This window comes from Corvus moneduloides, chromosome Z (genome assembly GCF_009650955.1).
Source record: "Corvus moneduloides isolate bCorMon1 chromosome Z, bCorMon1.pri, whole genome shotgun sequence".
Classification (NCBI taxonomy): Eukaryota; Metazoa; Chordata; class Aves; order Passeriformes; family Corvidae; genus Corvus; species Corvus moneduloides.
The window spans coordinates 54,455,205-54,474,423 of record NC_045511.1 but is presented as its reverse complement, the minus strand read 5'-3'; the positions used below and the strand labels follow the sequence as shown (position 1 = coordinate 54,474,423).

At 34.3% G+C, this 19,219-nt stretch overlaps 1 protein-coding gene across 6 annotated transcripts in view; it reads right to left on the bottom strand.

Annotated features, from left to right (window-relative positions):
- The window catches only part of KIAA0825 (KIAA0825 ortholog), a 239,763-nt gene that overhangs the window by 88,041 nt on the left and 132,503 nt on the right, over positions 1 to 19,219 (bottom strand). For 5 of the 6 annotated variants that reach the window (XM_032095237.1, XM_032095239.1, XM_032095241.1 and 2 more), the window contains one exon: positions 18,065 to 18,159. In XM_032095237.1, the coding sequence (XP_031951128.1) occupies positions 18,065 to 18,159 (95 nt within the window). Of the gene's footprint in view, positions 1 to 16,832; positions 17,293 to 18,064; positions 18,160 to 19,219 lie in introns of those variants that run through there. The other variant, XM_032095240.1, reaches the window with a different exon arrangement.

The following is a 19,219-nucleotide window of genomic DNA, read 5'->3' as shown; positions in this document are numbered from 1 at the left end:
TTCAGTGCAATTATACCTTCATACAATTTACTTAGCACTTACTTTACCTTTTATGATAATCTTTCTAATTTTCTTAGGGTAAAAACTTGGAGTAAACCAGTGACTTAGCTCCAGATATTTCTCTTAAACCTTGAAAAAATGTTAAGATCCCCAATTCACAAACACATTTTTTCCATTGATTAAATACACTGAAGTTACATGTCTGAACTTTAATCCAGAAAATATATCAAAATAATTAAATACACATTTTAGGCTAACTATCTGCTTTACAGCTTTTTTGGAATTGTCTTACTTAAGCCCTCAGGGGCTAATTAAGTTTTTCCTTACCATTTCTTAAACTTTCATCCATTTTATGATATGAAGTCTTATAAACTACAATGTAATATTTTAAAATCTTAGTCTATAAATAGGCCAAGATCCAAACAGTATTTTTAAAATACACGGCATAGAAAACACATGTTTTTATCTTTACATCAAACATTTACTTCCTCAAAAGTATTTCAAGCCAATGGGAATTTTCATTCTAGCAGACTATGCAACAAGCTGTGTAGAGTATAGACACACTCTGCACTCCAGCTGTAGCAGTAAAATTACTGGAACTGTAATTCTCTTAATATTTAAATAATATATTAAAATTTAATTTTCAGCACCTGGAAGAATCTGTTTGTGTGCCAGCAAATGAAGTAGTCGGGCCTGGAGCTGCTATACATATGGGATTTAAAAACAACGTATCACAAATAATTACTAGGAGCAGCTGTACTCACGACACTAGTCATTTAAAAATCAGGTCAAAGTTGCCTCAATCCTTTTTCCATTTTCAAGGATTCCTGAGAAACAGTTCTATAGTTTTTATATTTTTGTCTTTTTATATGTTAAAATTTTTTAAATTGTTGATTCTTACAACGGCAATATCTGAGAGTTTTAGCTTTCCTGATATTCCAGGCATTTAAGAGTTGAAGGTTTCATGACAGATTCCAAAAACATGCAATGTTCATTTTCCAATATATCTTTTCAAGATTCTTATAAGATGGAATATGAAATTGCATTTGCTGATATACAACATATATGTGTGATATGCATATATACATGGTACTAACTACAATTCAACATATACAAATATATATACGCATACTTTTAAAAAAACAGTATCATGTGGCTCACAAAAAAAAAAGATTATGTGTATTGAAGGCTTTCATTTATTTTTAAGTTGACAGTTTTAAGGTGGAAAGTATTTCTTTTTAAAGCATTTTCCAAATTATCTTTTTTTTCAGAACCACTTTCTTTTTAACTGATTTCCAGAAGCTGCTTTCTAGCAACCACTATCAACTTTATGATCATTTATGAAGAAAAAAGCCTATGTACCACCTTTTTTTATCTCATACTTTGTCAAAATTTTTTTTGAATAACATAATATGAGATCACATTTTTTACCTCTTAGATAGGATTAATAATGTTTGCACTGGATCTGAAAATTTTTAAAAGTTCAGAAAGATTCAGCTAGAAGCCTTTTATAATTTTAAAATATTCCAACCTGCATTCCCATACATTGAAGTAAAAGACTCATAATGAAAACCATATATTTTATACTGATACACTGAGAAATAAAACACGTTACCCTTCGGGGAGAGAGACCCAAGCACTTATACACTAGTACCTTCAATCACTTGAATGCAAGTCATTCACACCACCACTATTGCTAACAAGGCATCCAATTTACGAAACAATGAATATTGAAATTACGTTTAAAAGGTACAAATGACTGTCCAAAGAATGACACTGAAAAATATTAAGTAACAGCTCTACCTCAAGATAAGCCTCACAATTAAAGACTTTAAATGAAGAGAGCCTTCAAAGGCTAAATCAGAAGGCATTGATTAGATTGCTTCTAACTTTGTGTTTTGACACCTTCATCTTTCATGGCATTGTATTGTCTCTGTGCATCTTACAAAGGAAGCATTTTACTAAGGCCACACATGAACAGGAGACAGCAGTGCTTATAATAGAGACTGTCAAGGGTGTGAGCCAAAATGGGTCTCATTTGGATTTCAAGTGAAGAAAACTCCTAATGCATTTCATTACAATGTATGTGAACCTCTGAAAAGAACGATGGATTGGGATTCTCATACCTATTAATTTATTGAAATGGATTCAGTTTTTCTTATATATCAAGAGGGACCATGTGTTTCAAGCAAGGTAACAATATTATAGTACCAAATAACTAAATATGCCATGATGAGGTATACCCTTCTGCGAGACAAAGAGGATGCAATTTTCTTGATAAGTGGGATTTGAGTTCAGAAATAAATCCTACAATAGCTTGGCAACAAATAAATATTCTTTTTTACTATCAGGTTTAAAGATACAAGCAGGAAGCTATGCAATATAGGGATGGATTCCATCTTTGTTACCACAGCATGTTTTTACCATTTGAAATCCCATCCCCTCCCTTCCCCCTGCCAAACTTTCATTCAGGTATTGACTTTTTATTTCATTGAGGAACTGTGTGATGTAATTTGGGTACCACCTACATAAGTAATCTTTTATTAAAAGATAGCAGAACAGGATGCAGAAAAGTAAAAACATTCAAGAAAACTGTAATACACTGCAGATCAACTTAGCTCTAGAAATATGCCACAGCTACTGTATCACCGATTATATTATTCACAGAACAAGAAGTTTATATAAATACTTATTTGTCTTTTTCCCACTTCAACTTTGACAACAAAACCTATACTCTGCTATTCAAAAACTGTAAATTCTGATTTAACACAGAGGACAGGATACAAAATCCTTTTGTATGCTAAATAATTTTACCAGTGTAACTATTAAAAATAAACCGTATGTTCTCGTTAACCTTAGAAGTGATTGATTGTGCTACACCAATAACATTCAGTAAGTTCAAAGCTCATCTATTTTTTATGGAAATCTTACAACTTGATAGTTAAACTAAAGGTTAAATATACATAAAGTCTTAAAACAAGACGAAAGTATTCCATATGTATGTAACTGATAAGCAGAGTACACAAACACATACATAAATCTGTTTGCATTTAAAAACCTAGGGTCTTAAGAAAGCCTCCATTGTCACACAAAGACTTCAAAGGTAGAGTTAAAGAGTTTGGTATCTATGGAATACTGAGAAACTATGTTTATTAAGTTAGGAATTGCCTATTAAGTTCAGACCTCCACTGACATCACAATTACAATAGAAAGAAGTCATGAAAACCATAACCAGAGCTGAAGATGTGCTTGTTTTCACAAATCAGTTCTCAACAAGCATTTCCTTTGAAGTAGGAGGAAAGTCCAGAGCATATTTAACTTGTTTAATAATAATTACGAAAATACATATAAGCAGAACCATATAACTAATTTACTTCTTTATGTATAACATGTAAAAGCAGAAATGTAAGTGAAGTGTATATATATATATATATACACATACTCAATATAAATTAAATAAACATTTTGAAAATTTTCAACATTTGAATCAGCATGATTTTTATACTTCTGTATCATGTGTTTGTGGTCTATGTGCCCAAGCAACAGAGAAATCAGCAAGAATCATACAAAACAAAATCAAATTCAATCTTAGCAATAAAAATTGCATATTTCCACATACAACACAAAAGGACATAGATACACATGTATTTTATTTTTTAAGAATAATCATAATTAAATTAGAATGATGCATGTTCCATATTTTATCTTGACAGCCTCTGCACACTCAGGCAGAGCCCATTAAACACAAGCATACAGCAGCTTACTTGTTGAATTATGTATTTCAAGTACTTAAAATTACTAGGGATTTGACTAAGATCTGCACATGAATACATATTTTGGACTTAATTTTCTGCACTGGCATTTCTTCTTCTAAATACACTCTAAATTCTACAATGAACTCAGATAAAATTAGGCATTTTCAGGATCTAACAAAGGTAATAACATTATCTTTTAAATGTAAAATTTATGACATTAGGAATAAAACCAACATTTTTCAATAGTAAAATCTGAACCATAAACTAAGTGATATACTTATGTTAATTTACCTTTTAAAAGGTATTATGTGCTACTCACTTTTTTTGACAGGGCTTACATTCATACTTGAAGACATGTTGAAAAACACTGTATTTTCTCTCAATATGGAAAATCACTTTATCCACTATCATACTCATTCTGTGTCAATAAAAAATCAATCATCAAATACTTATTTCTAAGTTCAACTTGTTTTACTCTGATTTATGCACAGTGTTCAACTCAGTTCAAATTCTTTCAATTCTACTTGTTATTCTGGGTAATGTTTTTAATAGTATTTGACATTTTAAAAGAACAAGGAGAAAATAAAACTTTATATATACTATAGTAATTTTACACTTAGAAGTTTGTGATCTGGTAATGTTCAGAACTTTAATTTTTTATAAGAAATAACCCCACCAAAATCAAATCTGTTATGTAGGTTTCAAAGTAATAAAGATCTGACTGAGCCCATTGAATAAGGCAATTGCATCGGTTGTCTAAATGGTAGTAATGTCAACGTCAGATATGTGGTTATCTTTTCATCTTGGCCTATTCGCAAATGTAAAAATCAAATGTTTGAAGGACATTTCACTGACCTGTTATGGCCTCTGCAACTCTCCAACACAATACTACTGTTCCTCATATAAGTGCCACATTTTGGATAAAAACCCACTTCATCAACGATGCCTTTGCGACATCTGGCGGTCCTTATTATACATAAACTTTAGGTTTGTTTCTTTGTTGGGTGTTTTCAGTTACTGTTGGGTACTTTTAGTATACTAATTTTATTCTATTTATTTATTTATTTGCAAACCTACCAGCATGTAAAACTTTAGTCAGAAAGCCTTTGATACCCCCTAGCAGGGGAACAAAAGCAATCTAGTTTGCAAAAACACAAGGTCTACCATGAATCCATATGGAGCAAAAGGTCACAAATCTTGAGATGCAGTGACATCATGACAATAAGACACTTTTGAGACAGAAGCTGACTCATTTTGAATATAAAAAGGACACTGATCAAATTCTCCCACGCATTTAAAACTATGGAGAAGAATAAGCATGAGAAGAACCTGATGTAGATGCGTATCCAAGGAGAGTTAAAACATACCCTTTAGTTTTCACAATTACAAGATGCCACTGAGAACTTGACAAGTCTGCTTCAGAAGATTTAAAAGCATTATTTTTATGTCATTATCGGATGCTGAGAAAATTTTATTAAAGAAAAAAACACTCAGTTCACAGGGTGCACACTCCCTGTAAGAACCCAGCTCTTTTAAAATTAATTCAGTTATGCCAAAGCTTGTTCTACATGCTTCAGTCCTATTATTTATCATTTCAATAAACTACGAAAAAAGTATTATAAGGAACAGAAAAATTATCTTCCTTTCTTTATCCTTCTTCCTTAGCTATTTCACTGCAGCAGGAAAACCTCATTCTAATTTAGTTATTACAGTAACTGCAGGAGTATTTGACATCAACTTTGTGAAACCATAACTTTGCTATTTCTTAGCCCAGTGGGAAGAAGTAGTGCATTTAAACTCCACTTGTTCTAAAAATTTTTATTTGAAACCAAGAGATGATATAGTAACCAAAGATTAAATGTATATTACTTGAGATATAGAGCATCACTTCTTTAAATTCTACTTTGCCGCATCACGGTAAATATTCAGTTAAACACACTACTGTTCCAAAACGAGTAACACAGTATATTGTTTGGACATATGTTTGTCCTCATATGAACACATATGTAGCATGTGTTGCTGAGATTCATGAAAAATTTCTAATAAATCATAACTGAATCACATTGGAAAAAATAATCTCTCAAAACTGCTCTTGGCACGGACTAGATTTAGCGAACATTCTAATGGTATAGTTCACTATTGCATTATTCTACAACAAAAGATTTCTGCATCATTAGAATACCTAGTAGGTCCCCACAAAAGCTACTATTCAAATTTTAATTAATATTTCAGTACCCTGTGTTTTCAGTGTACTTATATGGACAAGACACAGACCATGTACTGTGTGGCACAAGCACATTATTCTTTGCAGATTACAGACATGTAACCAAATACACGAGAAATACAGGCCAAAAAACCACTGTTAATTCTAAGTAGTCTTCTTCTCATGCCACAAAACTGCAAGCAATCTAGTCTAGGTTGAATTTAAGTTATTGTACTGAATTCACAGAGACAACTCATTAAGGATATGAATGAGCAGATTCAGGATTATGTCTTAGTATGGAATAAAAAGATTAATCAGTCATTAAACTCCATGTAAAAAAAAATTCAGCATGTGACAGCACAGGTAGATTAAAATCAGAAAACTAAACTTAACAAATTGAAAAAGACCCCACAGTAGGAAATGCCATAAATTGATGGAAGAATTAAAATATCATGGTTAAGGAGACAGTTTCTGCAAAGGAAGCTCAATCCTCACTGAAATAAATATCAATAAGTAAACAACAAACTGACAACACATACTTCTAAAAGTATTAAAGCAACTCCTTTATGTTGCTGTGAACTAAAGAATGGTCTTTTAAGATGTTCTACAAAAAATTTTTACCAATAGTGAAGACACTATGAAAGCCTCATCACACAAACTTTGTTCTGGGCTCATACCTTTCCTGGTGAAAAAGTAATAGAAAACAGCAGTACTCTCCATCAGATGAAATTCTCTGAATTTTTCTTGCTCAGATATAGCCTGAAGCTGGTTAACTCAGACCAGTTAACGTCCAAACACTGTGGCTTGGCCATGAGGTTGGACAATGACCTGTGAGCATAACTTCATAGTATATGAATCCCATAGGTCACCCTGAACTATGACAATATGGCACTGAAGTGTAGAGAGAGACCAATGAACATTCATTTTTAATGCTAAAATTCTGAAACTACTCTATCAAATTTTCTTATGCAACAACCATTTTCCACTGAGATATGAAAAGAATACCCAATTGTCTCTGCATTCACTTAGAGACTATAAAGTCCACAGCTTCTACTGCATGATCGGACAGTGACTCCATATGAAGCGATAAATAATGCAATGTTAAAATAAGACAGAAATGGAAAATAAATTTACTGTTAAAGAGCTACCACATATTTTTAAATATTTCATTTTACTTGAAAGGCAAGAAAACCTATTATTTTCTATATACCATTTACAGAGGTTTAACTATATATCACATAAATGCTCTCAGTTTTTATCCAAATGTGCTGTTAAATTACCCATGTAATTATCCCAAGAGAAATCATTACAGTTATTTTATTGACTATATTTATTGACCAATACAATTTCATTAACACTTTTGTGGGAAGAGTCTGGTAATATTTAAATTCAGTTATCACACTCTTTATTAGTACAATCAAAAGGATCATTTCTGTATTATTTTAGAGGGTGGGTCTTTTTACAGAGGTGTTTAATTACTGAGTTAAAGCAACAACAGAAAGCTAATGAGCAAAAATATAGGCAATAACTTATGGTTAAATGTGAAACATAACTAAAAGTGTCCCTGATCCCAAAGTGAAATCTCTTTAAAATGCAAAATAACTGTTGTGAAAGTGAAATAACAACTGTTCTTTCTAAAACAACAACACAATAGCTGTATATGCCTTAACAAGCCCTCCAGTAACAAGCAGAAGCACTACATTCGAGGAAATAGAAAAAATCAGTTACAAATATAACTTAAAGAGAAGTATATTCAAATATCTGTTTACAGAACCGTGTAAAGGCAAAGCAGTTATGACTTTTGATATACCACTATTATAAGACCTTATGACTGCAATAAATGCAGCATCATTTCCTTGTCTTCGGCATACACCACAGTGTTACTGAGCCAGCAGGCTCTATACTTACATACAGTTCAATTGACTTAAATTGCATGAGACCAAAATAACTTTGCAACTGGAAATCCTGGCAATAAAGTGAAGAATATGGATTGAAAATTAATTTCTGGATAAGAAGATCAAAAGTAAGACAGATGTTCTAAATAGGAAAACATAAGATCAGACTACGGCTATTAAGAAATTACTCATCCCAGATGACAGTGGGAAACAGTTCTCATCTGCCTCAGATTTTAAAGAATAATTTTTATTATACTGAACAATTTATTTTTGGAAAAATATGAAAATTAGGGAGATCAAGGAATCAGCAAATACAAAAATTCTAACAAATTTATACTCATTGCTCTTTGACAGAGTAAAATTAATTTTTATCCACAGGGAATATATCAATTTAAAGACAATCTGAGGGAAAAAAATTGATGGGGAGGTATAAGACCTCTGACTAGACTCTACTTCATTCCAGGGGATCCAGAGAGTTTGAGGAAGCATGATGTGGAAAAATTGTATGGAGATTTCATTCTTTGGCTTCTTATTATGGGTTTTTCCCATCACTGCAGGTGAAAAATCCAATGCAGGTTGATTAACTAATAAAATCTTCTAAGTAATTTCACTTTAAACATTTTATGATTGTCTACACTGCAGCACTACAGCATAATTGAATCTTTGTTCCAGATAATTTTTGTAGATGGGGGAAGTACTGGAAAATCATGGAGAAAGTAGCCAGTCATTTATATGCAGAAAATCCCTGTACTAATTTTTTTCTGTCAAAACTTCTGTGCACATTTTCTGTGTACAAAAATTTATAATATTAAAACTCTTTACATTAATCATTACAACCAAAACTGTGCTTCCATTTAAATGAATGTTTTGTTGTATTAAAATGAGTAAAGGGTGAAAACATTGTCAGTTTTTACTTTTGTTTCCTAAACTAAATAGTATTCCTTGGAAAACAAGTATTTTTGTTTAAAAAAAAAAGAAATCAATAATGAAGGGTTGTGTTTTTCAAGTAAAATGGAAAGACAAAAGTTTAAGAATGTTTATAGATGTGCCTTGTTTAACAGTTTAGCATGTTGGATGTGACTTTCACAGTCTGTTGGCTATTGCAGGAAAGCCATCACATCTGTGACTTGGCTGTTGATTAATGAGTCTTTCAATTCTCCGCTATCATCTGAAGAAGGGCTGTGGCATTTCTAAGCTTCACTGGTTTACTCACCTTCAGCTGTGGTCCTACCAAGGTATCTTACATAAAGAAAATCACACCTGGTTAAGGCTAATGAAAACCTCAATATGTCATTTTCTAGACAAGTCAAAAAGCATGTAAAACTAGACAAAAGATGTATTCAAGCAACATGAATGCAGTTTTGTCATAACCTGTCAATCTAAAGACTAACATGAAAAAGCTTTCTTCAATGACATTTTACAGTGTCAACTATTAGAATGACAATTCTTAATTCCCTCTTTGGTATATGAGGCAGGATGCATAATGGTTTCCCGCTTTACACGAAGACTAAATTTTGTTGTTAGACCCAAGAAAGAAGTTAAGAGGGGAAGAAAAATTCCAATCAAAATGTTTTTCTGGGTTGAATCATCAGTCAGCATCAGAAACCTCAAATCACAGTGTCTAGGCAGATTTTAAACTTACTTCACAAAACCTGTTATGATCTCATGCAAAGCTGACCAACTTGCTGTATCTGCATCACAGCTGTAAAACTTTTGAGGTCAGTTTTACATTAGCACCTGGACTTGGGGAAGAAGCAAAAAGATCTTTGTCACTTGTCATCCTTTCTTAAGCAGGGTCAGCCTGGCAGGACAGAGGAAGTTCATCCAGGAAAGCTACCTGAGAAGCCAATAACTTTGGGAAAGCCGTAGCTCTATGAGACAACTTTGTAGTTACAGCTACAAAGGTCTGGGATTTGCACTGTAGCCACCACCAGTCCTCAGTACTTGCTTTGTGGTTGCAACAGTGAATGTTTCAAGGTCAAGAGAAAGCATATAGTGTTCCCCATCTTCTTCATAGGAAAACTACCAGGACTACCACTCCCTAAAACAAATGCAAGCTAATTCAAATTAGATAAGTGTTAAAGTCTCACTTAAGCTGAGTCACCTCCCCTTTGCTGCCACAAAGGAACTGTGCGTAGCAACAGCCGCCACAGATCAGCTAATATATGGTTGCTTCATATCTTAAATTTAGTCAAAAGAGCTAGGTTCTACTCTTTGCTTTGCTACAGACTGATTTTGCAGTGTAGGAGAAACCTCAAAAGTGACTTTTACAACCAGAATTTCCATCTGTTTAACTCTGATATTAACACTTCCCCTACCTTCCAGAGGACTTGCATGTCTCAGCTCATTACAGCTTGCAAAGAAATTGAGATCCCTGTATGGAAATTGAATTACTCTATATTACTATAACTTTGATGAAAAATCCCTTATCTAAAAGCAGCAAAAGGAAGAAACAATGCCTTGATGGACAAGACAGACTTTTAGCTTGTCAGCTTGTGTACTGCAGCCTCCTTCCTTGCAGGTGTAGCAAGAAAGTCTGTAGACAAGACAAGTAGCTATGCCAACGTGTACAATTACAGTAGTCAGTACTTTGAATGAATTAATTCACATTTACACATTTATCAATTACACATTACACTTACAATCACTATATAACTATGTATCTATTAAGAATGAAAACTTGGATCAATAGGGGTCTGAAAGAGGAAAAAGAACAGATAAGAAAAACAAACATGAGTATCTCCACTTAAGAATCCCTAGTGAGAACAAGATTTGAGACAGAGTTGAAAGGAGCGCAAATTATTTGCAGATGAAAGGAAATACCTGTTTTTAAGAAAAGCCAGCCAAGTCACAGGATAGCAATCAGAAAGTAAATTAGATAGTGATAAAAATGCTGAAGTGCCACACTTCTGAGTAAATTTGTAGCACACTAAAATACCTAGTTAGGAAGAAAAGATACATACTTTAAAAGAAACCAATGAATCCTACCAATAAATATTCAAATACAATATTAACACAATACATTGCATATACCTAGCAGTATTCCCATCAAAGCTGTCTTAGTTCCAGACAGGACAGAGTTAATTTTTGCAGTAGCCAGGAGGGGGCATGGCTGAGACCTGGAGGTTACTCTATACCACCTTATGTAATTTTTCTGGGGATGGGGAAAGGGCCCTCTTCTGGGTCAATGTAGTGTAGTGGAGGGAGCAGTTGGGTACTATCCATTGTCAGGGGGCTTCCATGTGAATTGTTCACTTCTTTCCTGTACCCTCTGTCATTAGTATTGTTGCTGTTACTACTTGTTTTCTTCTTTCAGTGCTGTTTCCAGTAAATTACTCTTGTCTCAACCCATCATCTTTGTATCTCATGCCTCCAATTCTCTCCATAGCACTGCGGGGTAGGGAAGGGGAAAGGGAGAGCAAGCAAGCAGCAGTGGTTTGGAGAGTCTCAGTGGGAGCACTAAATTGTGGAATACCATTCCAAAACCAAGACAAAAGCATATCAAAGTACCTAAAATTGTGGACAAATGTGACCTAATTTAAATGGGGAACCAAGATACTGTGAGACATTATTAGAAGAAAGAGGTTTGGATCACAGGCCTCTGCCCTAGCAAACATGCTATGTTTACTACACTTCTGAATTCAAAAAGATGTACCAGCAATACTTCTTTCTTTTCCATTTGGTTTTATTTCAATTTTTCTAAGGGCCAGGTTTGAGAGACAAAAAAAGCATCAAATTAGCATGAAACCTTATTTAAGCAATTTTAAAGTTGTTAATTAAAGGAGAGCTGGTAAGTAAATGCCTTCATATTGCAAGGCTGGCAAAGGCCTCATCATAAAGGGCTTCCAAGTATTAAAAAGTAGCTTGTATTAACTAAGGTTAACTGGGTTATGGCAATCCTTATGTTTTTAGCACTTTCAGTTGGAGATTGTCATCAGAGAATATTGTTTTATTCATGTGATTCATCAATATATCTGCAGAAGAGAGAGACTGATAACAATCAGAAAAGTGTACTGCATATGGGGAGCCCCATCTTTAACCTCATTTACTTGTGAAATTCATGCTGTAACTGTATACATGATAGGAGCTGGAGTGGCAGTCAAACAGTATGTAATACTGTTCCCTTTTGCTTACCGATGTATGCTCTGCCACCAGTGCTTTAAAAGTGCCAGGCAGGGAACTAAGCCTACTTCTGACAGATTTTTTAAGGTCACAGTACGGTTTGATTAGCTATGTCAGAAAAGGATAAGCAGAGGAAGGATAATCCTTACGGTGACAGATGTGACATATACCTTGTTATTGACCAACTCATTTACGGAACAAGATCCTTGCTTACCCAGAAAGGTCAAAGTGAGATTTTCCACAAAATCCCATTGGCTTTTTTCTGGAACATCCAGCACCAGGGTCTAAACCTGACCTTGTGACTAACCAAGAGATGTATAATAATGGATTAATACCTTTCACCTGCTTCTTCTGATACAGGAGCAATGAGATACTGCCTTTCATAGCCTCCCATGCCTTTCAGAAAGCCTGTTCTCATATGCATGATAAGGGCATCAATTATAGTAACACCAAGCAGGAGATGATTACTGCAATATCAATGGCACCCTAGCTCTTCACCAACCATCATTAACAGTTGACTTGTAGCTGTAGCATCAATATGAATTTCCAATATCCAGCAAATTTGGGTACAAAAGGTCTGGGAGCATCTGCAGTTTAGAAGACAGACTAACATATCTAGAAGTACACTAGATGTAAGACTGCTGTCCTCTGACACGGAGTTAAGCTCTCTGTCTTGGCATCATGTCAGTAACTGCTCTTCCATCACTTGTTTCTTTCATAAAGAAAATTGTTAGAGAACTTCCTACCTTTTAATACCCTGGAGGGTTTTTTCACTTATTTCTCAGATTTAGGCTTTGTAAACTTTTATAAAGAGTCTTTCACAGACAACAAAACACATGCAGTTTGCTGGCATTCTTTTCAGTTTCAAAACCACATAATAAATTTTTCCATGTGTTGATAAACTACATTTTAAAAGAGCGTTTTCTGGTTATCTAGATAATCAACAACACAATGAATATAAACATTTTCTATAAATAGTTCACCATATGGCTATCATTCTCAACAGATGGTGTCTGTGTATTTACTAGAATATACAAGAGCTATGCAAATTTTGCCCTGCAATCATTCAGAATTCTAAACAAGATTTTTTGACTTCAGTTTTATTAAGCTTAAACAAAGTCAAAACATGTAATTTTATCACCTAGCCCTAATAAGGGGAATAAATACCACACCTATACTAACAAATGAATTTGCAAAAGGCAGTACAGTTGAAAGGATTTTTAAGAAAGAGACACTAGGTACAAGATTTTCTCAATCTTAGGACAGCACTGTGCTGCTAATGATAGTTTTTACCTACTTAAAAAGCAGACTCACTTCTAAACAGTCCAGTAGTTCATCAGGAAGAATGCAGTCCGGACTATGTTATGAAAAAATCTGTAGTCCATGGCATCTGAGACTTTCTATATATTTAGCAGCAAATGTTCTCATATGCATTATAAGGACATCAGTTATAGTAACATCAAGCAGGTGGTGATTACTGCAGTATTAATGACACCCTAGCCCTTCACCAATCATCACTAATAGTTGACTTGCAGCGGTAGCAACAAAGCCTACTAGAAAGCCTACATATTTTATCCAGTTTCAGTAAAAAACAAACTTACTCAGTTTTTATAGTTTCTTTAAAGCCATATAAACATCTCCATGTTTTCTACTTGCTTTCAAAAACTGTTGGGCAGTTCAGAATATCTAACAAAAGTACACATGACCAAAACTTGACTAGATACTTGGTCTATCCTCTTCCAACTTAAAACTATTTAAGCTCACTTCACCGTACAAACATCTTCTGGAAAGTTCTTCTTGAGCTAAACTGGCTTATCTGTTGGAAATCATACTCTAATTTTGAGTCAAGACATTTTTTATAGCATTTCTTATCCACTTGAACAAATACTAGTTTTAATTTCTTCGGTTTTTCAAACTTGTTACTGTTTCTCACCTGACACATTTATGGAAAAAAAACCACATTCCCATTCCCCTCTCAGTTATTAAGTTCTTAAGCTTTCTGTTCTGAAGGTTCTGACTGTTGTTGGCTTTGCCAGTCATGAGTTCTTCTCTGTCTGTTCCTATAGCTCCCAGGGCGCTCCTGTAGCAGGATCTACATCATTCATCCTACATCACTACTTGTCCCTGCACAGACACCAGTGCTCCATGAAACTTCCCTAAGTACAGAGAAGAGAATCCCAGCCATTCCTCCTCAGAACTGCAAATTACTGCAATATTGGATAATGCCTTCACATATTACAAAAACGCCTAATTTTTTCTCATCTTTATAGTGATAGGAATATCTTTACATTATTGTAATGTATTCAGCGCACCTGGAAGTCCTGTACAACTGCAGAAGGCAGGTCACATCTCTATGCCCAGCAAAATAATAGTATCTTCTAACCATGTAGAAGTTGCCAAGATACTTCTCTAAAAATAAATGATCATAAATTTAACTTATACATAAAGGAGAGTACATAAACAAGAATGATAATGCACAGCACTGAGCTCTGGAACTGTACTTAAATATTGATAACACACCAGCTTTTTGCCTACTGCTAAGTACTTCTTGCACAGTTTCAACACACTGATTTGGCCAGACAAAAGCAATTGTAACTTTATGAGCAGGACACTAATTAAAAGTTGAGATACAGGTAATTAAATAATTATGGCTCTTCTTGTTTTAATATATGTATTAGAGGTAAGGAACCCCCATTTGTTATTGGAGTAGCTAAGGATGTACAACTGAGTCCAAGACTTGAAAAAGCAGCATGCATCTGTGTAAGTATGCAAGACATTTTATAAAACTCGTGTAAATCAAGTTCATAAGTTAGTTGAATGTTAATGGTCTTATTATTAAAAGATACTGTTTCAAGTATAATTGAGAGATATGTTTAAACATATTCTTGCAGCTCAAACTATATATATAATATATACACATGCATATTATTTCTAGATAGATAGATAGATATGAAAACAAAAATCAGAAGTAAAACTAGAAAGGGAAGGAATCCATTATATATCTGTTTCTTTCCCATAAGAAAAACTTTTTAATAGGTTCTAAAGGTGAACTGTGAACAGGGATGAACATTAAGTTTCCTATGTTACTCTTTGCTGCTCAACTGTATTACCTTTTCCTGATGGCATTCTATATTATATAACCTTGTAATAAAATAGTATCATTAACATTGTGAGGAGAATTGCTGGCCTGAAACATTTCAGATGCACATAGGCAAAGGGGCAAGACTTGGGAGGTGGTGCATTGCTCCATCCACCCCACCCCCTAGAGCCTGGATCCCAGCCCCGCAGTGGCACGGTGGAGGCAATGTTCCATACCTGCCCCTGGAGCCCCTAACCCAGCCCCAGAGTAGCTACCAGACCAGACATCCCACCTGGGGGAAGGGCCCAGGAAAGCCAAAGCATACTCAAGCCAAGCACGAGGCAAGCTCACGTCTTGAACCTCCCACCCATATTAGCAGAAACATTGCTGGAACCACAGTGGTAACTATATTTGTTCTTTATCATATCTCTTCTTTCTTTCTTTCTCTCTTTCCCCTTCTTCTAATTCCTTCTTCTTGAAGTCTGCATAAATTAAAATCAGATGGGTTGAAGTTTGTTAAATTGAATGGGCCTACAGCTTGCTAAATTAATGCCTTGTCAAATGCTTTATGTTGATTCAATGTTGCTTTAAACTTTTTCTAAGGTTCCCTGATTTTCTCAAGTTTGCCAGTTAACAACTTGCACCTAACTCAGGGTACATAAATAAACCTGTGTAAGCCCCCTTGAGGGACTCAGTGAAAGAATTCTGGGGCCTTATAACCATCCACATCTTTAATTTGAAAAATTTCCTAGACACTTCTACTTTGAAGATCACAGGAATGCATGGTTAGATTCCCATCATTGTGTGAAGCCAGCAATGAGTAGTAGACAACAATTCATTTCCTTTTTAACCAGTCCTGAAAGTCTTTTACTTTCCCCTAACCACCAACCAATTAATTTACCTAACACTTGCTGGCTCTGGGACAATGCTCTCAAAACACCCTCTCACCTAACTCAGTTAACTAGGTTAGGGGAGCATTTCCCTTGTAAATGAGTCCCCTAAGCATTTTCACTTTTTTTTTTTCTCAAAAGAAAGCCCATGCTTTTTTAATTCATAAGCAACTGACAGTATTTTCTCTTGAAATATGAAAAAAAGGAAATAAATACCATTCCAACATCACTGTGAACTGGTAAAAACATTTTTGCCTGCACAGACATAACTATTCAGGGAAAGCTTTAGCATGTATCAAAGAAAGAAGTAATTAAAATATTTTGGCACTCCACTTTATAAACGGATGGTTCTGACATAGTTCAAGTACTGCCCGTGGTTTTGTTTAATTCGTCTCAGGAGGGAGACAGTATAAACAGAATAGGTCCATCATAAATGGGACGTCAAAATAATCACGCACTCATTCAGCTTGAATGTTAAGTGTGGAGCACAAGAAAGGCTGATATTTAGGCAGTTCTAGGAAGGAGCAAGAAGAATCACCTAAAGATAGGGCTCTCCTAAGTCTTACTGCAAAGCTTGCTTGAGTAACCACAAGAACAGCTAGAATTGTCCTAGTCAGCTGGAAAGTATGAGCAGACACACTAGCTATGCTAAAGATAAAATTACATAAAGACAAGCTGTGTTGAAGATGCTGGTTGCTATGGCAGATACTGGATTAGCTATTCTACTTTATGATCACAGTGGATCTAAATGATTTGTTGGTCTGTAGAGTGGCTGAAATAATAAATCCATGAGCTAATTATTAATGGCTTGCATAATGTCATTTCTAGATGAGAATTTCCTTACCATGCAGAAGCGCAATGAATGAAGAAATTTTCAAATGAGGAAAGATGACAACAATTAGGGAATTTATTAAATAAAAAGTAATAGATGATATAACATGGGTGTGAAATACAGAGAAGGACAGAGGAGGCATACACATGACTTCTTTATAACGTCTATAGAGATCAAAAGAAAAATAAAATAGTTTCAAGAGAACAGTGAATATGAAATGTCCATACAATATGTTTCCTCAGCAAATCACAGCAGTCTTCTGCTCCCTTTGGCTCATATTGATGACAATAACATGAAGAGTAGTTCAAGAACCAGTTTGAGTCAAAGAGTTTCTATGACAGTCTCTTTTAAAAGGACAAACTATTTCATTTTTAATGAAGGACATGAGATAGCAATCAACAGGAGAACTATAAAAAAAAAAATTAGTACTGTATTGTCTCTGGCATTTAACACCAAAAGTCTGCACAGTTTCGCAGTCTGTCTGGTAACGGGTAGCAGAGGACATTGAGAAGACAACTGAATAACAAACCTTTGTTGGTGTGACTTTTTGTGTAATTAAACTTTTGGAAAAGAACAATTTGGGTAGGGAAAGAAGTAATCTTATCACAATTAAGACAGAAAACTAGAAATACACTGTACAAATATTTTGTATATGAAATGAAGGAAGAATTAAATGTTTAAGACTAACTGCTAGTGATAAATTGAGAAAATGGGATACAAAACCCAAAACATTTTTGACATGCAAATTCACACACTTTTGAAATTGTCATTCTAATTTCTAGATAGCGAATCAGTCCTGCCTAAAAATTAAGCAGTTACATTTTACAAGTAAAAAGGCAATAAAATATTAAAATAAGTTTTATTAATTAAGATCTATTAAGGAAACCCTTTATATTTCTTGCCACTCTTGGCATGCCCACAACTGAATTTAAGATACTTTGCAACTTGAGTAATCATTGCTTAATTCTGTGCTGAAATTTCCCTGAGCAGAATAGGTTTGCGAAAGTTAATAATTTTTTTCCAAAACATTATTAAGTGCAATATCAACATATATCCATATAGTTTTCAGACAGAAAGAACAAATTATACTCTTCAAAACAGGAACTGGAAGCTATCTGAGTATGGATCAAATACAACAGAAAAAAAGTTGCTCCATTTTAAAATTGGGTATTTAAAAAGAAATGCAAAGTTCATTTTATAAATTGCACCAGTAAAATCTTTGTGAATTCATTATTACAAAGTCAAAAATACAAAAGGAAAATGTGATTATTTGCCAAAATCCCCTTACCTGTGTGTCAGCAGCACCCTGAAGGCCATCTGATTCAGTCCCAAATAACCTGGCAGCAAGCTTGACCAATTCCAGTTCCATTCAGTAATGGCTGACTGTTGATACATGGCAAGAAGCTAGTTAGTTATTAATCAGCATTAATATGACCAGTACATTAAGGCTCCAGCTGTGATATACTAACCAAGGAGAAGGGTCTAGAATGAGGACTTAGAAAGATGATATCAATCATGTCCACAGAAGAAGGTTTTTATTCCAATAAGACAGCAATTAATTAATTAATTAGGGACATAGCCACTATCTATAAAAAGATAAATCAGTTTTTTAACCATTATTTTTACAACTGTTGATGGCATTCTGATCAACTACTTTGTCTGAGAGCTCAACTCATTGTCTGAAAAGCAAATTAGTTGGTAACTTTTTATGTAACAACAATTTGCATTTTCTGCTGTCAGCAAAAAGTTTGTAATGAAAAATTCAAGGTGTAACCTGTATCATAATTAGAGTGAAGGTTTAGTTGTCTATTGTTTTTTAAGGCACTCTAGTCACCAGATGGTTTTTATAAACAGCATTAAATCCAGAAATATAAACAAATATAGCTCCATATCACTTATTTAATAAATAAAAGCAATCTACAATAATAGTGGGCAGACGAAAGACCACACACAACATTCTTATGTTTACAAAACAGTAAATCCTGTTGCATAATATTCAGTTTCATTGTCAGCAGTGGTCAAATAGTGACTATAATTCAACCTTCTTGGTAGGAAATAAATACAAAGTTATTGTTGTAACACTAAAAGAGCACTGAGTAGGTTAAAAAAAAAAAGTTTAAGCAAGTCAAAACAATGGAAATAAACCTAAATAACAGTAAAGTTCAACTTGGAGTGCATCTTTTTCTTCTTAGAGACAGCACTTGGTTCATCTGGGAGAGCAGAATCAGTGCAATCCCTCCTATTCCTTCCATCTGTATTTTATCACTTTCCTTCTCCTTACTTAATTTACTCCCTAACCCTCATCTTTGGCATGCATGTTTAAGTAAAGTAGAAAAACAAAGGTGAAATACAGAGTATGAAAAGGAAATAAGGGTAAAAAGAAAATACAAAATACTGTGAAAGTGGAAAGTGAATGAATAAGAAAAGGTGAACATCTGATAAA